The 20,193-nt window shown below is 37.3% G+C and overlaps 1 protein-coding gene across 1 annotated transcript in view; it reads left to right on the top strand.

Annotated features, from left to right (window-relative positions):
* ARID2 (AT-rich interaction domain 2) overlaps positions 1-20,193 on the top strand; it is a 197,559-nt gene that overhangs the window by 146,647 nt on the left and 30,719 nt on the right. The window contains exon 16 of the mRNA XM_081084769.1: positions 3,529-3,677. Coding sequence (XP_080940895.1) covers positions 3,529-3,677 — 149 coding nt within the window. The remainder of the gene's footprint in view (positions 1-3,528; positions 3,678-20,193) is intronic.

The following is a 20,193-nucleotide window of genomic DNA, read 5'->3' as shown; positions in this document are numbered from 1 at the left end:
CTTAAAGGGGCAGCATAGATCCCTTTAGCAAGAATCGGGAGAATAAGATTTGGGTTTTTTTTTAGAGTACTAGTGTTCAAATTTGTAGACCAGAAGTACATAACTAAGGAAGACATTACCACTAAACAGTTTTTTTGTTTACATCTCAGTGTGTTCTTACAAGAGAGGCTTGGAATGTATTAACTTGGTTTATATTTAACAAGAGAAAAAAACTTCATAGTTTAAGAAAATGAGGGAATGTTAAAGCAGGAAGAGCCTGAGATGTTATCTTGTACAAAATCCTCATTTTTAAGTGTTGAAGTAAATTTCCCACCTACATAAAGAACATTTGGTTTCCCATGATTTCTATTGTTGTCTTAATTCTGTCTGAAGATCTGTACATTTAGACAAAGTTAGAGTAAATCTATTTCTTCTTCTCTACAAGTGTTTAGAACTTTCTCTTCTTACTTCGTCATTAAAATGCACTTTCCCAGTTCCTTCGGTTAGATCTTAGATATCCTGGTGTCTGGTTTATTCATCATCTTATTTACCTCAACCAGTTTCATTTTATAAATGATTTCAAAATGTGTGCTTAGAATTGAACAAAGAAAAATTTATTATTTAATAAAAATGATTTTGAGAAAAATAGATATGGCTATAGTTTTTCTAACAGATTGAAATGTTTAAGTTTTAGAATAATCTAAATTTATTTTAAGGTCTTTAAAGTTTAATATTAATTAATAAGAAAATAAGGATTTAAGAGCCTGAGATTCCAAGTTTTATATCAGGAAATAGTGTAAACGAGAATTTTCAGCCATAATTTACTCTTGAAAAGGTGATAAAGGAAAGCAAGATTATAATTTCTCATTTTAACAAAGAGCAATATGTTTGCCAAAAACAACAACACACCTGCTACATTAACATTTTATGTTAATTTTACATACACGAAAATCACAGAATTGTTACAAATCTGTTGTGTAATTTTACTTTTCTGGTCACTCACTGTGGGAGGTGTGCCTTTTCTGTCTTGATTAAAAGAAAAAACTAATAGTAAAAATTAGCTCTTTCTCAATAGAGTAGAGCATTGATATAGAATATTCTTCGAGAGTAACCATTCCAAAAAACATCTCTTGGAAATCTACTTTACATTTACATTTCAGTTAGGGATACAGTTAATGATTTGGCAAGTCACTGCAAACAAGAATGTAAAGAAAAAGTAAACTTTTATATCCAGAAAGAAATATATTTTGCATTCTTATGTAAACGACCTACTTCTTAACCTTTTGTGGTCCAATGTTATTTTTGGAATTCAAACAGTCTGGTCCAAATTAAATGACGGGATTGAATGTTGAACTTTTTAATGTTATTATTGCTTGACGTTGGACCTGCTCCTAGCGCCTGGTCTGTCGAGCCAGCCTCGAGGTTGGACCGAAAAGGGTTAAAACAGAATTTAAATTGTACTTTGAAAAATATGCAGTACAATACATTGTCAGATACATGTTTCCAGCATTAATTTGTGTTGATAGACATTTGTAGTTGGTGATCTGTCACTGTCCCCAAAGCAAAATCAATCATCTTTCCTCCAAAATTTTGTTTCCCTTCTGGACTTCTCTATTAGAATACCAGTAATAGTAACACTTGCCATTTATTGAGAATCTAGAGCTAGGCTCTTCATGTATAATTTCTCTAGTCTTCCCATCATCTCATAAGGCAGATTTTATTGCTTACACTTTATAGATGAGGGAACCGAGGATCAGAGAGAATAAGCAGGTTGCCCAAGGTCACAAAGCTAGTTAAAAGACATATTGATGAACAACATAAACTGATGAACAAAAACAGATCCAGAGACAGAGAAACATCGATCAGATGCTCAAACCTCAGAGGGAAGGTAGGGGAGAGAGGGAATAAGGGGAGAGATCAACCAAAGGACTTGTATGCATGCATATAAGCATAACCAATGAACACAGACACCAGGGGGGTGAGTGCATGAATGGGAGTGGGATAGGGAGGCAATGGGGGGATAAAGACACATAGGTAATACCTTAATCAATAAAGAAAAAAAAGGCATATTGAGCCGAAACCAGTTTGGCTCAGTGGATAGAGCGTCGGCTTGTGGACTGAAAGGTCCCAGGTTCGATTCCGGTCAAGGGCATGTACCTGGGTTGCGGGCACATCCCCAGTAGGAGATGTGCAGGAGGCAGCTGATCGATGTTTATCTCTCATCGATGTTTCTAACTCTCTATCTCTCTCCCTTCCTCTCTGTAAAAAATCAATAAAATATAGTAAAAAAAAAAAAAAAGGCATATTGAAATTTGAGTCTTGACCTGTCAAGCTGGAAAGTTCACATCTTATCCATGACACACCTGCATTGCCCTAACATGCATGTTTTTCATGCATTCTTAAGGGTGGGATCCTATTATAGAAACAATTTCATCATATCCCAAAAGTGGATTGTTTCTCCTTAGAGCTTGGAACTCACAGTATTGTATGAATTTACACTTCTGAGAACTTTTTCAGCATTTTATTTTATTCCTAACTTTTATGCTATGTAGCCTTATATGTTTGTGTTTTGTCTATTTTTTTAAAAAAATTATGACTTTTTAATCTGAGACTTTCAGAAATTTTAAACTAAACTTTACCCAACCATTTTCAATATTTTCTTATAAATGAACACGTATATTTTCTCAAAGTTTAAATTTATTGTCTTTAAAGAATGCTTTGAAAATGTGCCACCATTTCTAGGAGAAAGTCGGTATTTTTCCCTTTGTCATTTTATAAGTGAAATCTAAGTTAAGGATTCAAAGAAAATGTATTGCCTCAAATTGTTTTAAGCTACATTATAATTATGTATTTTTCAGAGAGAGAGGGATATAGAAGGGGGGGGGGACACCTTATATTTAAAAGGCTACTACTTACTATTAGAATCCTTTCAATTGTATTATTCATCAAAATTTATAACTGAGCAACTTTAAAAAATAAAGTTCTTAGTTAAAACATCTTACTGCAAAATAAGATTGACAACATTTTACTTAAATGGTTACATTATTTTTTTTACTCTGAAATTTTCTTTGCTTTCTCCTGTGCACTGCTTTATGTCACATTTATTACAAAATCTAAAAGGAAATATGCAAAGAAATAATAATTTGTAGTTGATTTGTTCTTGTGAAGAATATGCGTAAGTAAATCAAATGGGTGCATTTATAGTCATTTTAATCTATAATTGTGTGTTGCTACCTAATTTATTAATATAAAAAATCTTAATTCTAAATAACATATGTTCTGTAACAATAACAACAATGTGATCTTGCCTCTGTGGTCAAATGAAATAAAGGAATCTGACTTCCTAAATATTTCTGTAAAAATAGCTATCTTAAATAATTTTTTAAATTTAAAAAAATATTTTTAAAAGATAGTCATTAAAACTACAAATGTAAATTTCATGTTAGAAGTGCACAACTGTCAACATAATCAAACTTAGAAGCTTATACTATAAAATATGAATGTTTTCTAATGTCATCTCACAAATCATGCGGTTGTGCTTTTCCACAGAACACTCCTATGACGCCTTCACCAGCTGTACAAGTGCAGAGCCAGCCTAACAGTTCTCAGCCTTCTCCATTCAGTGCATCTAGTCAACATGGGGATTCAGTGAGAAAACCTGGACACAACTTCATGTGTCTGTGGCAGTCTTGTAAAAAGTAAATGGCAATTTTATTTAATATACATAAATGTTCTTTGTTTTAGAATGCTTTTACATTCCAATTTCTGTCCTCTATAGTTTATGAAAATTTTCGTTTTAAACCATTTTTAGCAAAAATATTTTATGTTAATTTAAGAGTGATGCTTACGTAGATCCAGTGGCACCTAAGCTAAGAAATTTATATAAATGTCAGAAAGAGATTCAATGGTAGGCTGTTAGGGAATGTGTTTCGATATTAGCTCTTTTTGTTTGTTTTGCTTTTTTTGTCCTAGCATCTGACATATGTTAATACCAGATGTGAGTCATGTTATTTCCAAGGTTCTAACAAAGTAATTTGCAGAAAGTCATTAGTATGTTTGTTTGCTTTTGTTAATTCATTTCATTTCATTATATTTTTATTTTTAAATTATAGTTGGTGTACAATATTATATTAGTACTTTATATCCCTGTGACTATTCTATACCAATTTGTACTTCTAAATCCTTTTACCTTTTTCACCCATCCCCTAAGCTCCCTCCCCTTTGATAACCCACAAAATGTCCTCTATATCTATGAGTCTGTTTCTGTTCTGCTTGTTTATTTTGTTTTTTAGATTCCACATGTAAGTGAAATCATTTGGCATTTGTCTTTCTTTGTCTGACTTATTTCACTCAGCACAGTACCCTCTTGTTGTGGATCCATGTTGTGTGGATGGCAAGATTTCATTCTTTTTTTATGGCTGAATCATATTCCATTATGTAGGGTGGGGCAAAAGTAGGTTTACAGTTATGAGTGTGCAAAACAATTTATTCTTATATTTTTATTTACTAATTATTTTCCATATGAACAACCATAAAGCTACTTTTGCCCCACTGTATATATGCACCACTTCATTATCTGTGTATTGATGGACGCTTAAGTTGCTTCCATATTTTGGCTATTGTAAAAAATGTTACAATAAACATATAAATATATGTCTTTTTGATTTAGTATTTTGTGTTTCTTTGAATAAATACCCAGAAGTGGAATTCCTGAACCTTTTTTTTCTCTTTTATAGTCTTTGCTTAAAGTCTATTTTGTCTGGTGTAAGTTTTGCTACCCCAGCTGGTTTTTTATTGTTCGTTTCCATTTTCATGAAATGACTTTTTCCATCTCTTTGCTTTCAGTCTTTGTCTTTCCATCTGAAGTGAGTCTCTTGTAGACAGCATATGTAAAGGTTACATTTTCTTTTCCATTCAGTCACCCTGTGTCTTTAGAGCATTTAATCCATTTGATTTGCATTTAAAGTAATTGTTGTCCTGGCTGGGTAGCTCAGTTGGTTAGAGTGTTCTCCTGATACGCCAAGGTTGCAGGTTCAGTCTTTGGTCAGGGTACATACAAGAAGCAGCCAGTGAGTGAGTAAGTAGAAAACCAAATTGGTGTTTTTCTCCCTGTGTGTCTCTCTCTTTCCATTCCTCTCTCTCTCTCTAAAATCAGTAAAAAAAGTTATTGTTGATAGATACGCATTTATTGCCATTTTATTATTCATATTTTTAATCATTTTCTTAATGAGACCCTTTAATATGTCTTACACGAGTTTGGTGGTGATGGATCCCGTTAGCTTTAGATTCATATCTAGGAAGCACTTTATGTGTACTTTGATCCTAAATGATAGTTTTGCTGGGTAATTTTGGTTGCTTTTCATTACTTTGAATATTTCTTGCCAATTACTTCTGCCCTGCAAAGTTTCTATTGATAAATTAGCTGACAGTCTTATGGGAGCTCCCTTGTAGGTAACTAACTGCTATTCCTTGCTGCTTTTAAGATTCTCTTTTGTCTTTTTAACCTTTGCCTTTTAATTATGATGTGTCTTGGTATGGATCTTTTTGGGTTCATCTTATTTTGGACCCTGTGCTTATTGGACTTGTATCTCTATTCTATTCACCAGGTTAGGGAAGTTTTCTTGTAATTTTTAAAAATAGTTTTTAGTTTCTTGCTCCTCTCTCTTCTCCTTCTGCCATCCCATGATGTGAATGTTGATACACTCGAAGTTGTCCCAGAAGCTCCTTATATTATCCTCATTTTTGGGGAATCTTTTTTCTTTTTGCTATTCTGATTCAGTGTTTTTTGTTTCCTCATATTCCAAATCATTTATTTGATTCTCTGATTCATCTACTCTGCTATTGATTCTCTGTAATTTCATTTCAGTTATTGTGTTCTTTGCTTCTGAAGGGTGCTTTTTTTTAATGTTTTGTATCTCCATTTTTATTTCCTATCTCTTTGTTGAAGTTCTCACTAAGTTCATCTACTCTTCCCCTACTTTCATTGAGCATCCTTATAACCAATGTTTTGAACTCTTGACTCTGCATCTGATAGATTCCTTGTTTCCATCTTGTTTAGTTCTTTTTCTGGAGATTTGTTCTTTCCTTTCACTTGAGACATATTTCTTTGTCTCCTCATTTTGGTTACCTGCCTGTGTTTGTGTCTATGTGTAGGTAGAGCTGCTATGGCTCCTAGTCTTGGTATAGTGACCTTATGTAGTAGGTGTCCGGTAGGTTCCTGTGGCCCAGCCTCCCCAGTCTCCTGAACTGGGTGCTCCAAGTGTGCTCTCCATGTGAGCTGTGTGCACCCTCCTAGTGTAGTTGTGCCTTGATTATTGTTAGTACATTAATGGGAGTGATTTACCCCCAGGCTGACCCCACAGAGCAGAACTCACTTTAGCAGGTCTCAGATACCCAATGAGTCTACTGAGTTTGTTGATCATGGAGGTAGTAGGTGGTGTTTCACTATGGTCTGAAGCTGTCTGTTGGTTACATTGGATCAGTGCCTCCTGGGAGGTAGAGGCCAATGTCAGCCATTGCTTGTGCCCTGCCCAGGGCCACTGGGCATGAGCTTCAAAATGATCTGCATTTGGCTACTACTTGTGCTGGGCTTGGAGGTGTCCAGAGACGCCAAGCTGTGAACCAAGGGTGCTAGTGCCAGGCCTGGGGTTACTTAGCAAAAGGTATAGTTATGCAGAGGGCAGATGCTGCTTGTTTGAGAGATTTTAGGAAAGTCTTTTAGGAAAATTGGCAGCACGAGCCAAGACAGGCCTTTTGTATGAAAAAGTCTGAAGGGCTTGGGTGGGCCCGAAAATTGGGTTGGGTGGGGTCTCAGGCAATCATCAGGGTGGGGCTAACTATTAAATTAATCAGGTTGATGGAGAATCAGATATAGCGCCTGCCTTCGGGTTCTTTGGGGGAAGGGCTCAGAAAAGGAACAATGGCCTCTGCCAGCACCACTGTCTGGGAGAAAGCTGCCCCTCCAGCTCTTGACCTGATGCCAGACAGTTCATTTCCTCCCCATATGTCCCCAGTGGCAGTTGAGCTGCTTTTCTAACGTTGGAGCTCAGATGCAGCCCAAGTCCATCTGACTGCACCCTTTAAAAAGAATGCCTTATGTCCAGCTGGGGTGGCTCGATGGTTGAATGTCGACCTATGCACCAGGAGGTCAAGGTTTGATTCCCAGTCAGGGCATATACCTGGGTTGCAGCCTCGATCTCCAGTGCAGGATGTTTAAGAGGCAGTCTTTCAGTGCTCTCTCCCAGCATTGGTGTTTCTATCTCTCCCTCTCCCTTCCTCTCTGACATCAATAAGAACATTTTAAAAAGAAAAAAATGCCTAGGATTCCAGCAGCACTTTGTCTCAGCCACAATCTCTGCTGGTTTTCACAGCCAGAAGTTACGGGGACTTCTCTTCCTAGCACTGGAACCCTGGGCTTGGCAGGGCCAGGTGTGGGTCTGGGACCCCTGTCTACCCAGGAAGGATCTCTGCTGCTGAGATATCCCTCCAACTTTTTAACCACAGGTGGGTTGGGGACCAGCCCATTCTGCATATCTTTCCCTCCTACCAGTCTCAATGTGGCTATTCTCTATATTTTTAAATGAGTATTTCTGTTCTGTAGTGTAGTTGTAATTTTGATGTGGTTGTGGGAGGTTACTAGTACTGCACTTACCTACATCACCATTTTGACTAGAAGCCAGGTATTAGATTTCAACGAGAGAATCTGATTTTTTTGTTTGGCTATGAAAAGAGATAGTTTTTCTTAAAGTGACTATAAGTTAGTGGACACTGAAGAATTTCTATATATTGAAACTTAAAGTTAATAATCTGTTAGGAAAAATGACTTGTCTTAAATTTGAATTTGGGATGGAAAACCCATGAAACTTCTTTTTAAAGCCATAGATCTCACAGTTTAATAACTAAGATGAATAATGAGTAGAACTGAACTTCTTAAACAAGGCTTTCTTCGACTTGAAGGAAAACTTGAAAATAATACTGTTTAAAACAGAATCTTAGTTCCTTTAACATACTCAGCCAAGAACCTTTGCCATGTCACACTTTAGAGTTCTAAGACTAATGTACTTATCTTAATGAAATAATATTCTCATCTTTTAGATATCAAAGATGCTCTTTCACTTTTTCTAACTGATAGCAGAAATCAGATCCTTTTAAAAATTATATTTGCTCTTCATAATATTTATCTTTAGACTTTGTATTTCACTGTGAACTTCATATATTGTTGTATGATTGCGGCTATCAATATAGCCCAGGGATTGTTAACAGTATGAAAAATTTCTTTGGACAGTGTTTCTCATTTTAAAATCTCAACCTAGTAGTGGGGTCATGAAATCATTTGTTCAGTCTCTACCAGTGAGTTTTTGCCTCTTTCCTTTGCAATTAAAAATGAATAAAATATATCAGAGTCTATTCATGTTAGTAAGGGGAAGTATTGTTTCCAGTTATATATGTATATTACATATATATGTGTGTGTGCTAGATCATGGTGTATAATATGTTTGTCAAAAAGGTCCTTTAGTCCTAGCTGGTGTGGCTCAGTTGGTTGGAGCATTGTCCCATGCACTGAAAGGTTTTGGGTTTGATTCCCAGTCAGGGCACATACCTAGGTTGCAGGTTTGATCCCTAGTCAGGATGTGTAGGAAAGGCAATTGATTGATGTTTCTTTCTCTCCCTTTCTTTCTTTCTTTCTTAAAAAAAATTTTTTTAAAGGTTGCTTAAAAATTAGTGCTTTAGGCTGTTTCTGATTACTTTTTTTTTCATTCTTTTAATTCAGCCATATATCTTTTGTGTGTGTGTAGCTTCCTGAATAGGTACTATTTGTTGACTAAAAAGTTTAATAATAGCTGCTTTACTTGAAGTATTAGAGTATTTTAAGAAATCACCCTAGCCAAGTAGCTCAGTTGGTTAGTGTTGCCCCAATATGCCAAGGTTTCGGTTTCAATCACCATTCAGGGCACATATAAGAATCAACCAGTGAATTCATAATATGTGGAACAACGTATCTCCCCTCTCTCTCTCTCTCTTTCTCTCTGTCAGTACATTTAAAAAAATAATTTTTTTTTTTTACTGGAATTGTGAACGCACAGCACAGTTTTCTATCTTGCTAGTTGGATCAATATTTCAAAATTTGATGATGTAACTTTTCTTTGCAAGCCTTTTCTGAATAACACAGACTCAACAAGCCTCTTAAAACCATGTTTAAAGCCAGTTTTAGATACTCATTAGTATTCAGTTTGATTTTGCAAATATTTATGGAGGGTGCATGTGCTAGGAGCTAGAAATGTGGAGATCACTCTCAGTCCTTAAGGAAGCAGATCCAGAAAACTCCAGACAAATAAAGTACAGTACCAGTAAGAATAATGGACAGTTAATATAATGCTGAGATAGTTGGAAAAGTTTCACTACAGACATTACTTTTGAATTGGGTCTTGAAAAGTGAGTAGGTGTTTGTTAAGCAAAAATAATTCTAATCCGAATAGCAAGTGTAGGGAATTATTTAAGGAACTAGTACACCCAGAGACCTATGAGAAGCTTAGGATGCCAAGAGCATAAGCACATGAAGAGAGTGAGAAATGGCTATTATTCATATTTAGTTTCAATTCCACATGGAAAAATACATCATAGCTATATTGTCCACTAAGTGGCTGTGCTCTAATATCACATCAAAAACATGTAACAACATTCCTTGTTTCCATAAGATTTCTAACTAAAATTATTTCCTTTGCTGATATTTTATTGTGAAATTCTTACTATTTAAAGTTGAAATAATCATATGCTTTACTGCTTTCATAGAATTAAAGTGGTTTTGAATATACATTTAACCTGTATTTATGATCGTATCTGTGGTATGATCATACTTTACAGAGACTATTTGTATTTGTAATTCTTTTTTCTGTATATTATATAGATTGTTTTCATAAGCCACCCACACTTATACCATGGTATCAGTGCATACTAGGATTGTGTTTTTCATCTGCAGGCATGTATCTTGAAAAAATGGAAACGACCCCCCCTTTCTGCCCCCCACTCTTTAAACATAATCTACACCTCTACAGAAAAAGAATGTTAATCCCTTCAATACAGGGTGGGCCAAAATAGGCTTACAGTTGTGAGCATGCAAAATCCTTAATGACTATTTCTCATACTCACAACTGTAAACCTACCTTTGGCCCACTCTATTGAGTTCTAAATGTATCGAGTCAGTATTTACATTTCTCCATTTCTTTCGTTTATTTAGAGTTTAAATTGGTATGCAAGATTACCGCTGGTTGCTAAAGTCCTTTAAATCTCTTTTAATCTGTAGATTATCTCCTCCCCCCCCCCCTCTCTCTCTCTCAATTGTTTTCCTTGCAATTTTTCATTGATAAAAGCAGTTCATTTGTCCTGTACAGCATCACAATCTGGATTTTGCTGGTATTGTTTGGCATATTACTCTGACCCTGTATTTTCTGTCAGTTGGTAGTTAGATCTAGTTATTTGATCAGATTTTGGTTTGATTTTTATAAACCATTTTATTTTTAATAATTCTTTATTGTTGAAGGTATTACATATGTCCCCTTTTTTCCACATTGACCCCCTCCAACCCGCCCAAGTCCTCCCCCTCCCCTCCCCAGGCCTTCAGCACCCTATTGTCTGTGTCCATGGCTTATGCATTAAAGGTCTGTGGTTGATTACCTCCCACCCACCCACCCTCCCCTGCCTTCCCTCTGAGATTCGGCACTCTGTTCCTTGCTTCCATCATTTTAGAAATGACATGGGTACTTCCATCAGGAGATATGTAATATCTTGTTTCTATTTTTGTGAGGTAAACAGCCATTAGAATCATTGCATAGATCCATTATTTCATTAAGGGTTTTAAAATGTAAAAGTTCTTTTATCAACACTTTGATTTCTCTGAGAAGTAGTTTCTAGAGAAAAGGTTAGATCTGTTTTTTATTTCTCTTATTTACCAATTTTTAAAATAACGAGTTATTTACTAACACTATACAAAGGTGACCATGAGGTTTGGTTGGTTGGTGGTTTTTTATTTCAGTATCATTATAAACGAAATTAATTTAAACATTTTGAGGTGTTTTAATCCATTGCAGTTAGTTATGTACTACTTGATGTTCCATGCAATTGTGGTATCTTTGGCCACTGAAGGCCTATTCAAGCTGGATTCTAAGTCCCTTTGGTTGTGATCTTAATATAATTTTTTTGATAGCTTCCTTCCTTTCTGTTAGACAGAATGTTTCAGGCTTCTCTTGTACATTTCCTGCCCCATACCTGGAATAAAGTATTTCTACAAGGACATCTGGTGTCTTTTAATAAGAAATGGTATTTAAGCTCCTTCTCATCACTTTTAAGTTGGTTATTGCTTCAAAGACTTTTCAGTTGACAGACTAGAAAAATAAATGGTTTTTATCTCATGTTTAGAAAGACCTTCTCAACTCTAAGATCATAAAATACACATTTTATTGCCTTCCACTACTTTAACCCTTTGAGTGCCAACCAATCTCCTAGGAACTATGCTAAAATTGCCAAGGCATTTTTGCTGATTTTACAGCAGTTTAGAAAAAATATTATGAAAATTAGGCAGATAAATGCCAGTGGTCAATTTTAGAACTACAGACATTCAGCATCATAAGTAATCTGCACTTAGGTGCCATCTGTCAATAAAGCGTGAACTACTAGCATCTAATAGTGACACTGCAGGAGGAGCACAATAGCACTCCTGGCACTTTTGGCGAAAGACAGGAGGAGCGCGATCGCACTCCCTGGCACTCTAGGGGTTAATATTTTAACTTTTTGTTCCATCTATAATTTAGTTTCATGTATCTAACTTTATTGTTTTCCAAATGACTAACATGTTAGCTAGTTCATCTTTCCCTTGGGCATTTGAATTTTCACCTTTGATATATACTAAATTGCTGTATGCTTTTATTTCTGGATTAGTGGCTCAGTGCACGAAACTCATGCATGGATGGAGGGGGGGGGTCCCTCAGCCTAGCCTGTACCCTCTCCAATTGGGAACCCCTTGGGGGATGTCTGACTGCTGGCAGTCAGATATCCCTCTCGCAATCTGGGACTACTGGCTCCTAACCGCTCACCTGCCTGCCTGCCTGATTGCCCCTAAAAGCCTCTGCCTGCCTGGCTCTAACCTCTTTGTCTGCCTGCCTGATCACCCCTAACTGCCTCTGCCTACCTGATCGCCCCCAACTGCCCTCCCCTGCTGGCCTGATCTCACCCCCATCTGCCCTCCCCTGCAGGCCTGATCTCGCCCCCAATGGCCCTCCCCTGCAGGCCGGATCTCGCCCGCAACTGCTCTCCCCTGCAGGCCTGATCTCTCCCCCAACATCCCTTCTCTGCCAGCCTCATCTCGTGCCTAACCACTCTTCCCTGCCAGCCTGATCGCCCCTAACTGCCTCTGCCTGCCTGATTGCCCCCCAACTGCCCTCCCCTGCCGACCTGATCGCCCCTAACTGCCTCTGCTTCGGCCCCCACCACCATGGCTTTGTCCGGAAGGAAGTCAGACGTCGGAAGATGGCCAGTCAACCCGGTCTAAGTAGCATATTACCCTTTCATTAGTATAGATAGATTATATAGGATAGGATTGCTTAAATGAGGGGTGGGGAAGCCTTTTTCAGCAGGAGGAGATGCTCTTGGCAGACAAAAATACATAATCCCTATACTGGACTGATAGCCAATCATATATATGCGCTATACTGCCAAACTGGTCATTTAAAAATTGAAGTGCTTTCTTACACCTTACACCAAACAGCTGCTGCCCTTAAAACCCCTCCTCAGCTGCCACCTTAGGTTCTGTCTTTGCAGTTCACCCAGATTAGGTTCTGACTGGTCAGTTTCTATGCCTATCAGCGTCAAAAGCTCCGCCTCCTAGGCAGCCATTGGCTCCTCTCAGTTCACCCAGATTTGGTTCTGATTGGTTAGTTTCTATGCCAGTCAGCGTCTCTGGGTCTATCTCTGGGCGTGATCAGAGAGGCGGGGCTGATCAGCAGCTCCCCCAGGCTACTGGCGAGGGGTGAACTGCTGATCTCTTGTAGAGAGAGAGGCTCTGCTGCTGGCAAGGCAGCTGCTGATCAGCCCCTCCTCTCTCTGAGAGGTCAGCAATTCAGCCCGCTCGCCAGTCCTCGCCCACCAGAGCCTGTTGCGCACAGTCTGGCATTCGTTTGAGCCTTCGGTCGTATTGGACGTTATGGACCTTGGCTCTTTTTTTATATATAGATTATTTGTTATTCCACTGGTTTGTATCCTTATCATACCTTCACTGTAAATTTTAATGTTAGATATGGCAAGATCCTGATCTTAATTATTTTTTTCAGAATATTTCCATTATCTTTTCAAGCACTTAATCTTGTACCAGGCACTGTGCTACTTTTTGGTTTGCTTTTGTTTGTAAATCCTGACCTTAGGATATTTTTCCTTTTTTTAGAGAGAGAAAGTGCAAAGGGGAGGGAAGAGGGGGAGAGAGAGAGAAACATTGACAGAGAGAGAGATGTCGATTAGTTGTCTCCTGCACCCACCCAGCTAAGGCCAGGATGAAACCTGCACCTGAGGTACATGCGCTTGACCGGGAATTGAACCCCAGACCCTTTGGTCTGTGGGCTGGTGCTGTTTAACCACTGAGAAAAACCGCCAGGGCCTACTTTTTGAAATTAGAATGATGTATAATTCAAAGTTGGTACCTGCATAGATATTTCTTATTTCAAATGAACCTCAGAATGGTTCTAGAGATCCTCCAAAAAAGCATGTTGGGATTTTCATTTTAATTGCTTTTAATGAATAGGTATTTTTTGTTTGTGCTTAATAGTGAACATTTCCCAATATTGATTTTTCCTTTACAAGTAAAACCTATGAACCCATGGTATTATAGTCTTATTTACCTGAGTAGAGCTTTAATGTGTGTGTGTGTGTGTGTGTGTGTGTGTATCCCATGTTCAAAGGCTGTTAAATCATGTTGTTTACCCATATCTTTAGAAAAAATCACTTCTGTCATGGTAAACAACCTGCTTTCCTATTTATAACGGTCTGGCTCTATAGCGGTGGTTGGCAAAGTCATTAGTCAACAGAGCCGAATATCAACAATACAACGATTGAAATTTCTCTTGAGAGCCAAATTTTTTACACTTAAGCTATATAGGTAGGTACATTGTTATTAACTTAATTAGGGTACTCCTAAGGCTTAGGAAGAGCCACACTCAAGGGGCCAAAGAGCCGCATGTGGCTTGCGAGCTGCAGTTTGCCAACCACGGCCCTATAGCAACTTCAGCACGAAATTATAGCTGATTTGCCTACAAACGTCAAGTGGTCATAATAATCTTGCCACTCAGTGTATATTATGCAACTTTATTAAGGTTATTGCTAGTTGTGTTTCTTTTTGTTGCTGTCATAAATGGTCTTAGCTTCTATTATGTTTTTCAACTGGTGGTTGTTTTCTATATTAATACTGCTTATCCTCTCATCCAATTGTAATATCTAATGTTTCCAGGCAGTTACATACTCGTAGTGATAGTATTTATTCTTACCTTTTTAAAAAAATTAGTGGACTATTTTTTAAAGCAGTTTTAGGATTATAGAAAAATTGAACAGAGTATCCATATGCTGCCTCTTTCCTGCATAGTTTCCTTTAATATTGATCTTGAATTAATGTGGTACATATGTTATGATTGATGAGTAATATTTACTAGTATATGTTGTTATTAATTAAAGTCCATAGTTTCCAATAGGTTTCAGTCGTTGTGTTATATAGTTCAACTAGAGGCCCAGTGCACGAATTTGTGCATGGGTGGGATCCAGCCAACCTGCCCTTATCGGGGCCAGGCTGGCCAGGGAGAGGGGCCCCGGGAGGTTGGCCAGCTGCAGTGCACATCATAGCAACCTGTTGTTCTGGTCGCTTTGCTTTTTTATATATACTAGAGGCCCGATGCATGAAATTCGTTTACGGGGGCAGGGGGGTGGTCCCTCAGCCCAGACAACACCCTCAAGCAATCCAGAACCCCTTGGGGGATGTCTTACTGCCCTTGGGATCGGGCCTAAACCGGCAGTAGGACATCCATCTGGCAATCCGGACTGCTGGCTCCTAACCGCTTGCCTGCCTGATTGCCCCTAACCACTCTGCCTGACTGCCTGCCTGATCACCTCTACCCGCTCACCTGCCTGCCTGATCGCCCCAACCACTTTCCTGCCTGCCTAATCGCTCTTAACCACTCACCTGCCTGCCTGATCTCCCCTAACCTCTTGCCTGCCTGCCTGATCGCCCCAACAGCTTTCCTGCCTGCCTAATCGCTCTTAACCACTCACCTGCCTGCCTGATCTCCCCTAACCTCTTGCCTGCCTGCCTGATGGCTCCTAACTGCTTTCCTGCCTGCCTGATGGCTCCTAACTGCTTTCCTGCCTGCCTGATTGCCTCTAACTGCTCGCCTGCCTGCCTGATAGTTCCTAACCACTCTGCCTGCCTGCTTGATCGCTCCTAACCACTCACCTGCCTGCCTGATTGCCCCTAACTGCTTGCCTGCCTGCCTGGCCGCCCCTAACCACCTCTGTCTCGGCCCCCGCCACGGTGGCTTCGTCCAGAAGGTCTGGTCTAATTAGCATATTATGCTTTTATTATTATAGATAGATGGATTTTGATAATACATAATGTCATGTATCCACTATTACAGAATCACTCAGAATAGTTTCACCACCCTCCCTTGTTTCACCTATTCATCTCTTCTCACTACCTCCATTCCAGACCCTACAGATTTTTTTACTTTCTATATAGTTTTGTCTTTTCCAGAATGTCACATTGTTGGAATCATACAGTATGTAACCTTTTCAGACTGGATTCTTTCACTAGCAGTATAGTTGTGAGTACATGAAACATAGTTCTAGTCTTCCACTATTATTTATTAATTATTGTATTATTTTCCATACAAATAACTATAAACCTACTTTTGCCCCACTCTGTATATAATGAAAGTTTCTCCATGTCTTTTCTGGCTTGATAGCTCATTTCTTTTTCTTGCTGAATATTTCTTTGTATGGATGTACCAGTTTACTTATCCATTTACCTGTTGACATTTTGGCTGCTTCTCGGTTTTGGCAATAATAAATAAAGATGTTATAAAAGTTTGTGTGCAGGTTTTTGTATGGACACAATTTTTCCACTCATTTGGGTAAATACCTAGTATAACAATTGTTTGATCTTATGGTAAGACATGTTTAGCATGTAAGAAACTGCCAAGCTGTTTTACAAAGTGGCTGTACCACTGCATTTCTACCAACAGTGAAGGCGAGTTCCTGGTGCTCCACATCCTCATCAGCACTTGGTATTGTCAGTTTTTTAGGTTTTAGCCATTCTAATAGATGTGCACCATATTTGTTTTAATTTGGGTTTTCCTCTTGATGAAAGATCTTGAGCATCTTTTCATATGCTTATTTACCATCTATAAATTACCTTTGATGGGGTGATAAAAGATATTATTTTGCTAAGTTTTTAGTAATCCATGGATATTAGATTTTGTCAAATGCTTTTTCTGTCTCTATTAATATGTTCATATGATTTTCCTTTTAGCCTGTTGTTGTGATGGATTACATCAATCAGTGTTTGAATGGTGAAATAATCTTGTATACCTGGAATGCATGAATGAATGAATGAGTGAATGAATGAATGAATGAATTTTTAGCTTGGCTTAAGATATTTATTCACTGCTCTCATAGTTAGCCTCAATGGCTCAGCAAAAGGGTAGTTGAGCAAGGTTGTGGCATACAGTGACACAGTGCATCCTCATTTTTCATTGTTACATAGCAGTTTTTATACATTGTTTGCTTCAACTTGCTAATTTTTTGTGTGTATTTTTACACCTATGTTCATGAGTGATAATGGTCTGTAGTTTTCCTGACTTTGCTTTTGGTATTAGAGTAATGCTGGCTTCATATAGTGAGTTAGGAAATGTTCACTCCATGATTTTCTGTTAGGAATTAAGAAAACTAGAGGCCCAATGCATGAAATTCGGGTAAGGGGCTTTGACCACTGTGGTTTTGTCTGGAAGGTCGTCCGGAAGGACGTCCGACTATCTGGTCTAATTAGCATATTATGCTTTCATTATTATAGACATAGATAGATTATTACAATTTCCTCCTTAAATGTTTGGTAGAAGTCACCAATAAAATCATCTTGTCCTGGTGGTTTCTTTTTTAGAAGGTTATTAATCAATGATACATTTACTTTAACAGTCATAGGCTTATTCAGATGATCTATTTCTCCTTGTGTGAGTTTTGGCAGATTGTGTCTTTTTGAGAATTGGTCTATCATCTAAGTTACCATATTTGTGGCATAGAGTTATTCATAATGTTCCTTTATTATCTCTTAATGTTGTGGGCTTAATAGCAAGAGCTACTGATATTAAAATTTGTGACTTTCCCCCTTTTTTTTTCCCTTGGATAAGCTGACTAGAGTTTTATCTATTTTATTGATCTTTTCATAGATCCAGCTTTTGATCTGGTTGATATTTTTTTCTATTGCTTCCCTTGTCATTTAATTGATTTCTGCTCTAACTTCTATTATTACTGTTTGCTTTGAGCTTATATTGCTCTTCTTACTCTAGTTTCTTAAGGTGGAAGCTTAAGTTATTGATTTTAGATATTTTCTAATGCATGTATTTAATGCTATAACTTTCCCTCTATATACTGCTTTACCTGTATTCCACAAATTTTTATAAATTGTATTTTCATTTTCACTTAGTTAAAAATATTTTAGAAGTGCTGTATAATCTCAAAATATTTTGGGATATTCCAGCTATCTTATTGTTAGTGACGTCGTTTAATTCCATTGTGATCTAAGTGCATACTTTATATGATTTTTATTCTTTTAAATTTGTTAAGGTGTGTTTTGCATCCAGGAATGTGGTCTATCTTGGTGAATGTTCCAAGTGGGCATGAGAAGATTGTATTTTCTGCTGCTGTTGAAGCATTATATAAATGTCAGCTGGATTCAATTGATTCATGGTGCTATTCAGTTCATCTCTATCTTTACAGATTTTCTGCCTGGTGGATCTGTCACTTACTGATAGAGTTTTACGTATTAATATTTCTTTATTTGTCCTTGCAGTTCTATCAGATTTTGACTCATATGTTGATGCTTTGTGTTGGGAGCATATACCTTAAGAATTGTATGTCTTTGTGAAGAATTGACCTCTTTATCATTATGTAGTATTCCTCTTTATCCCTCATAATATCCTTACTCGGAATTCTGCTTTGTAATTAATATAATAACTCCCAACTTTCTTTTGATTAGTGTTAGCATGGTATATCTTTCACCATCCCTTTAATTTTAATCTGTCTTTATATTTAACCACACATAGTTGGATGTTTTTATTATCCACTCATATTTAAAATGATTATCGATACAGTTGCATGAATATCATATATTTAAATGTCTATTTCACTTGTTTTTTGCCTCCTTTGTCTTCCCATGTTATTCTGCATTCTTTGTTTTATGTTTTAATTTTTTCTGTTGGCATATCAATTTTACTTTTTTAAAACATTTTTTATGCTTGTTATAGAATTTGAAATATGTATTTACAGCTAATGTAAGTCTACTTTCAAACATCAATGTCCCTTCATGGGTGATGCAGCTATTCTTACTCCTTCCCTTATGCCGTTGCTGTCATTTATTTCTTCAAAAGCTATAATCACCAAATATATTGTTGCTATTATTTTGAAACTTGACTTACTAGATCAGTTAAGAGTAAGAAAAATAAAATATTTTCTTTTAAATCCATTTATTCCTTCTCTGACACCCTTAAGGCAAGTCTACTGTGCAAATGCCCTCAGTTTTTGTTTGTCTCGGAAAGTGTTTATTATTCTTTCACTTTTGAAAACTAATTCCATGGACACAAACTTCTAGGTTGGTGGATGTTTTTCTTTCAACACTTTAAATATTTCACTCTACTCTTCTTGCTTGCAGGGTTCTCAAGAGACATCAGTATAATGTTACCCTTTCTCTTCTATCAGTAAGGTGTGTTTTTCCTCTGGTTTCTTTCAAGATATTTTGTCTTTGATTTTCAGCAGTTTTAATATGATGTGCCTAGGTGTAGTGTGTGTGTGTGTGTGTGTGTTTGTGTGTGTGTGTTTTAACATTTGTCATATTTAGTGTTCTCGGAGTTTCCTAGTTCTGTGATTTAGTTAGTGTATCATTACTTTTTGGAAAATTATCAGCCATTCTTCAACTACTGCTTCTGTTTTTTCTCTCTTTCTCCCTTTCCATTATTTGTATATTGCACTTTTTCTAATTGTCTCACAGTTCTTGGATATTCTGTCTCCCACCGCCCCTTCTTTTTTCTCTTTGTTCTTCATTTTGGGAAGTTTCTAATTGACATATCTTTAAGTTTACCAGTTCTATCTTTGGCCATGTTCAGTCTACTTATGATCCCATCAAGGTATTCTTTATTTCTGTTATAGTTTTTTTTATTCCTGGCATTTCCTTTTGATTCTTAGTGTCTCCATATCTCTGCCTATATTAGCCTTCTCTTGCAGATTGTCACTTTTCCATTAGAGCTTTAGCATTTTGATCATAATTATTTTAAATACTTATTTTTAATTCCAAAATCTCTGCCATACCTGTGTCTGGTTCTGATGTTTGCCTTATCTCTTCAGACTCTGGTTTGTTTGTTTTTTTGTTATTGTGTTGTATTGTTTGTTTTACATTTAACTTGCCTTACAAATTTTGTTGAAAGCTAGAAATGTTGTATCAGTTAATAGGAACTGAGGTGAATAGACCTTCAGTGTGAGGATCTATGTTTACCTGGCTAGAGTTTGCTGTGTTTAATGTTTGCTGTGACTGTAAGTGTCAGAGGCTTCAGTTTCCTTTAGTATTTTGGTGTGTGTGTTTTTTTGGTGTGTGTGTGTGTGTGTGTGTGTGTGCGTGCGTGCGTGTGTGTGTGTGTGTGTGTGTGTGTGTGTGTGTTGCCCTCCCTTGTTGTCTTTGGGATTCCTTAGAAACTTCTTTTTAAATAGAGTATGTATCTTACAGGTCTCTCCATTGTAACCCAGTTATATTGGAGACCTATTGATGTGGTGATAAGGGATTGGGGAGGGAAAGCATTATATAATCTTATGATTTAGTCACTGTTTTAGTGGCCTTGATTCTAAGGGCTGTGACTTTGAAAAGAGTTTCTTAGCTTTTTTTCCCTCTCCTCCTCTGCCCCCTCTGACATTCAGAGTTATAAGGGAGCT

Source organism: Myotis nattereri (assembly GCF_964212035.1).
Source record: "Myotis nattereri genome assembly, chromosome: 2".
Taxonomy (NCBI): Eukaryota; Metazoa; Chordata; class Mammalia; order Chiroptera; family Vespertilionidae; genus Myotis; species Myotis nattereri.
This window is presented reverse-complemented; position numbering and strand designations above follow the sequence as displayed.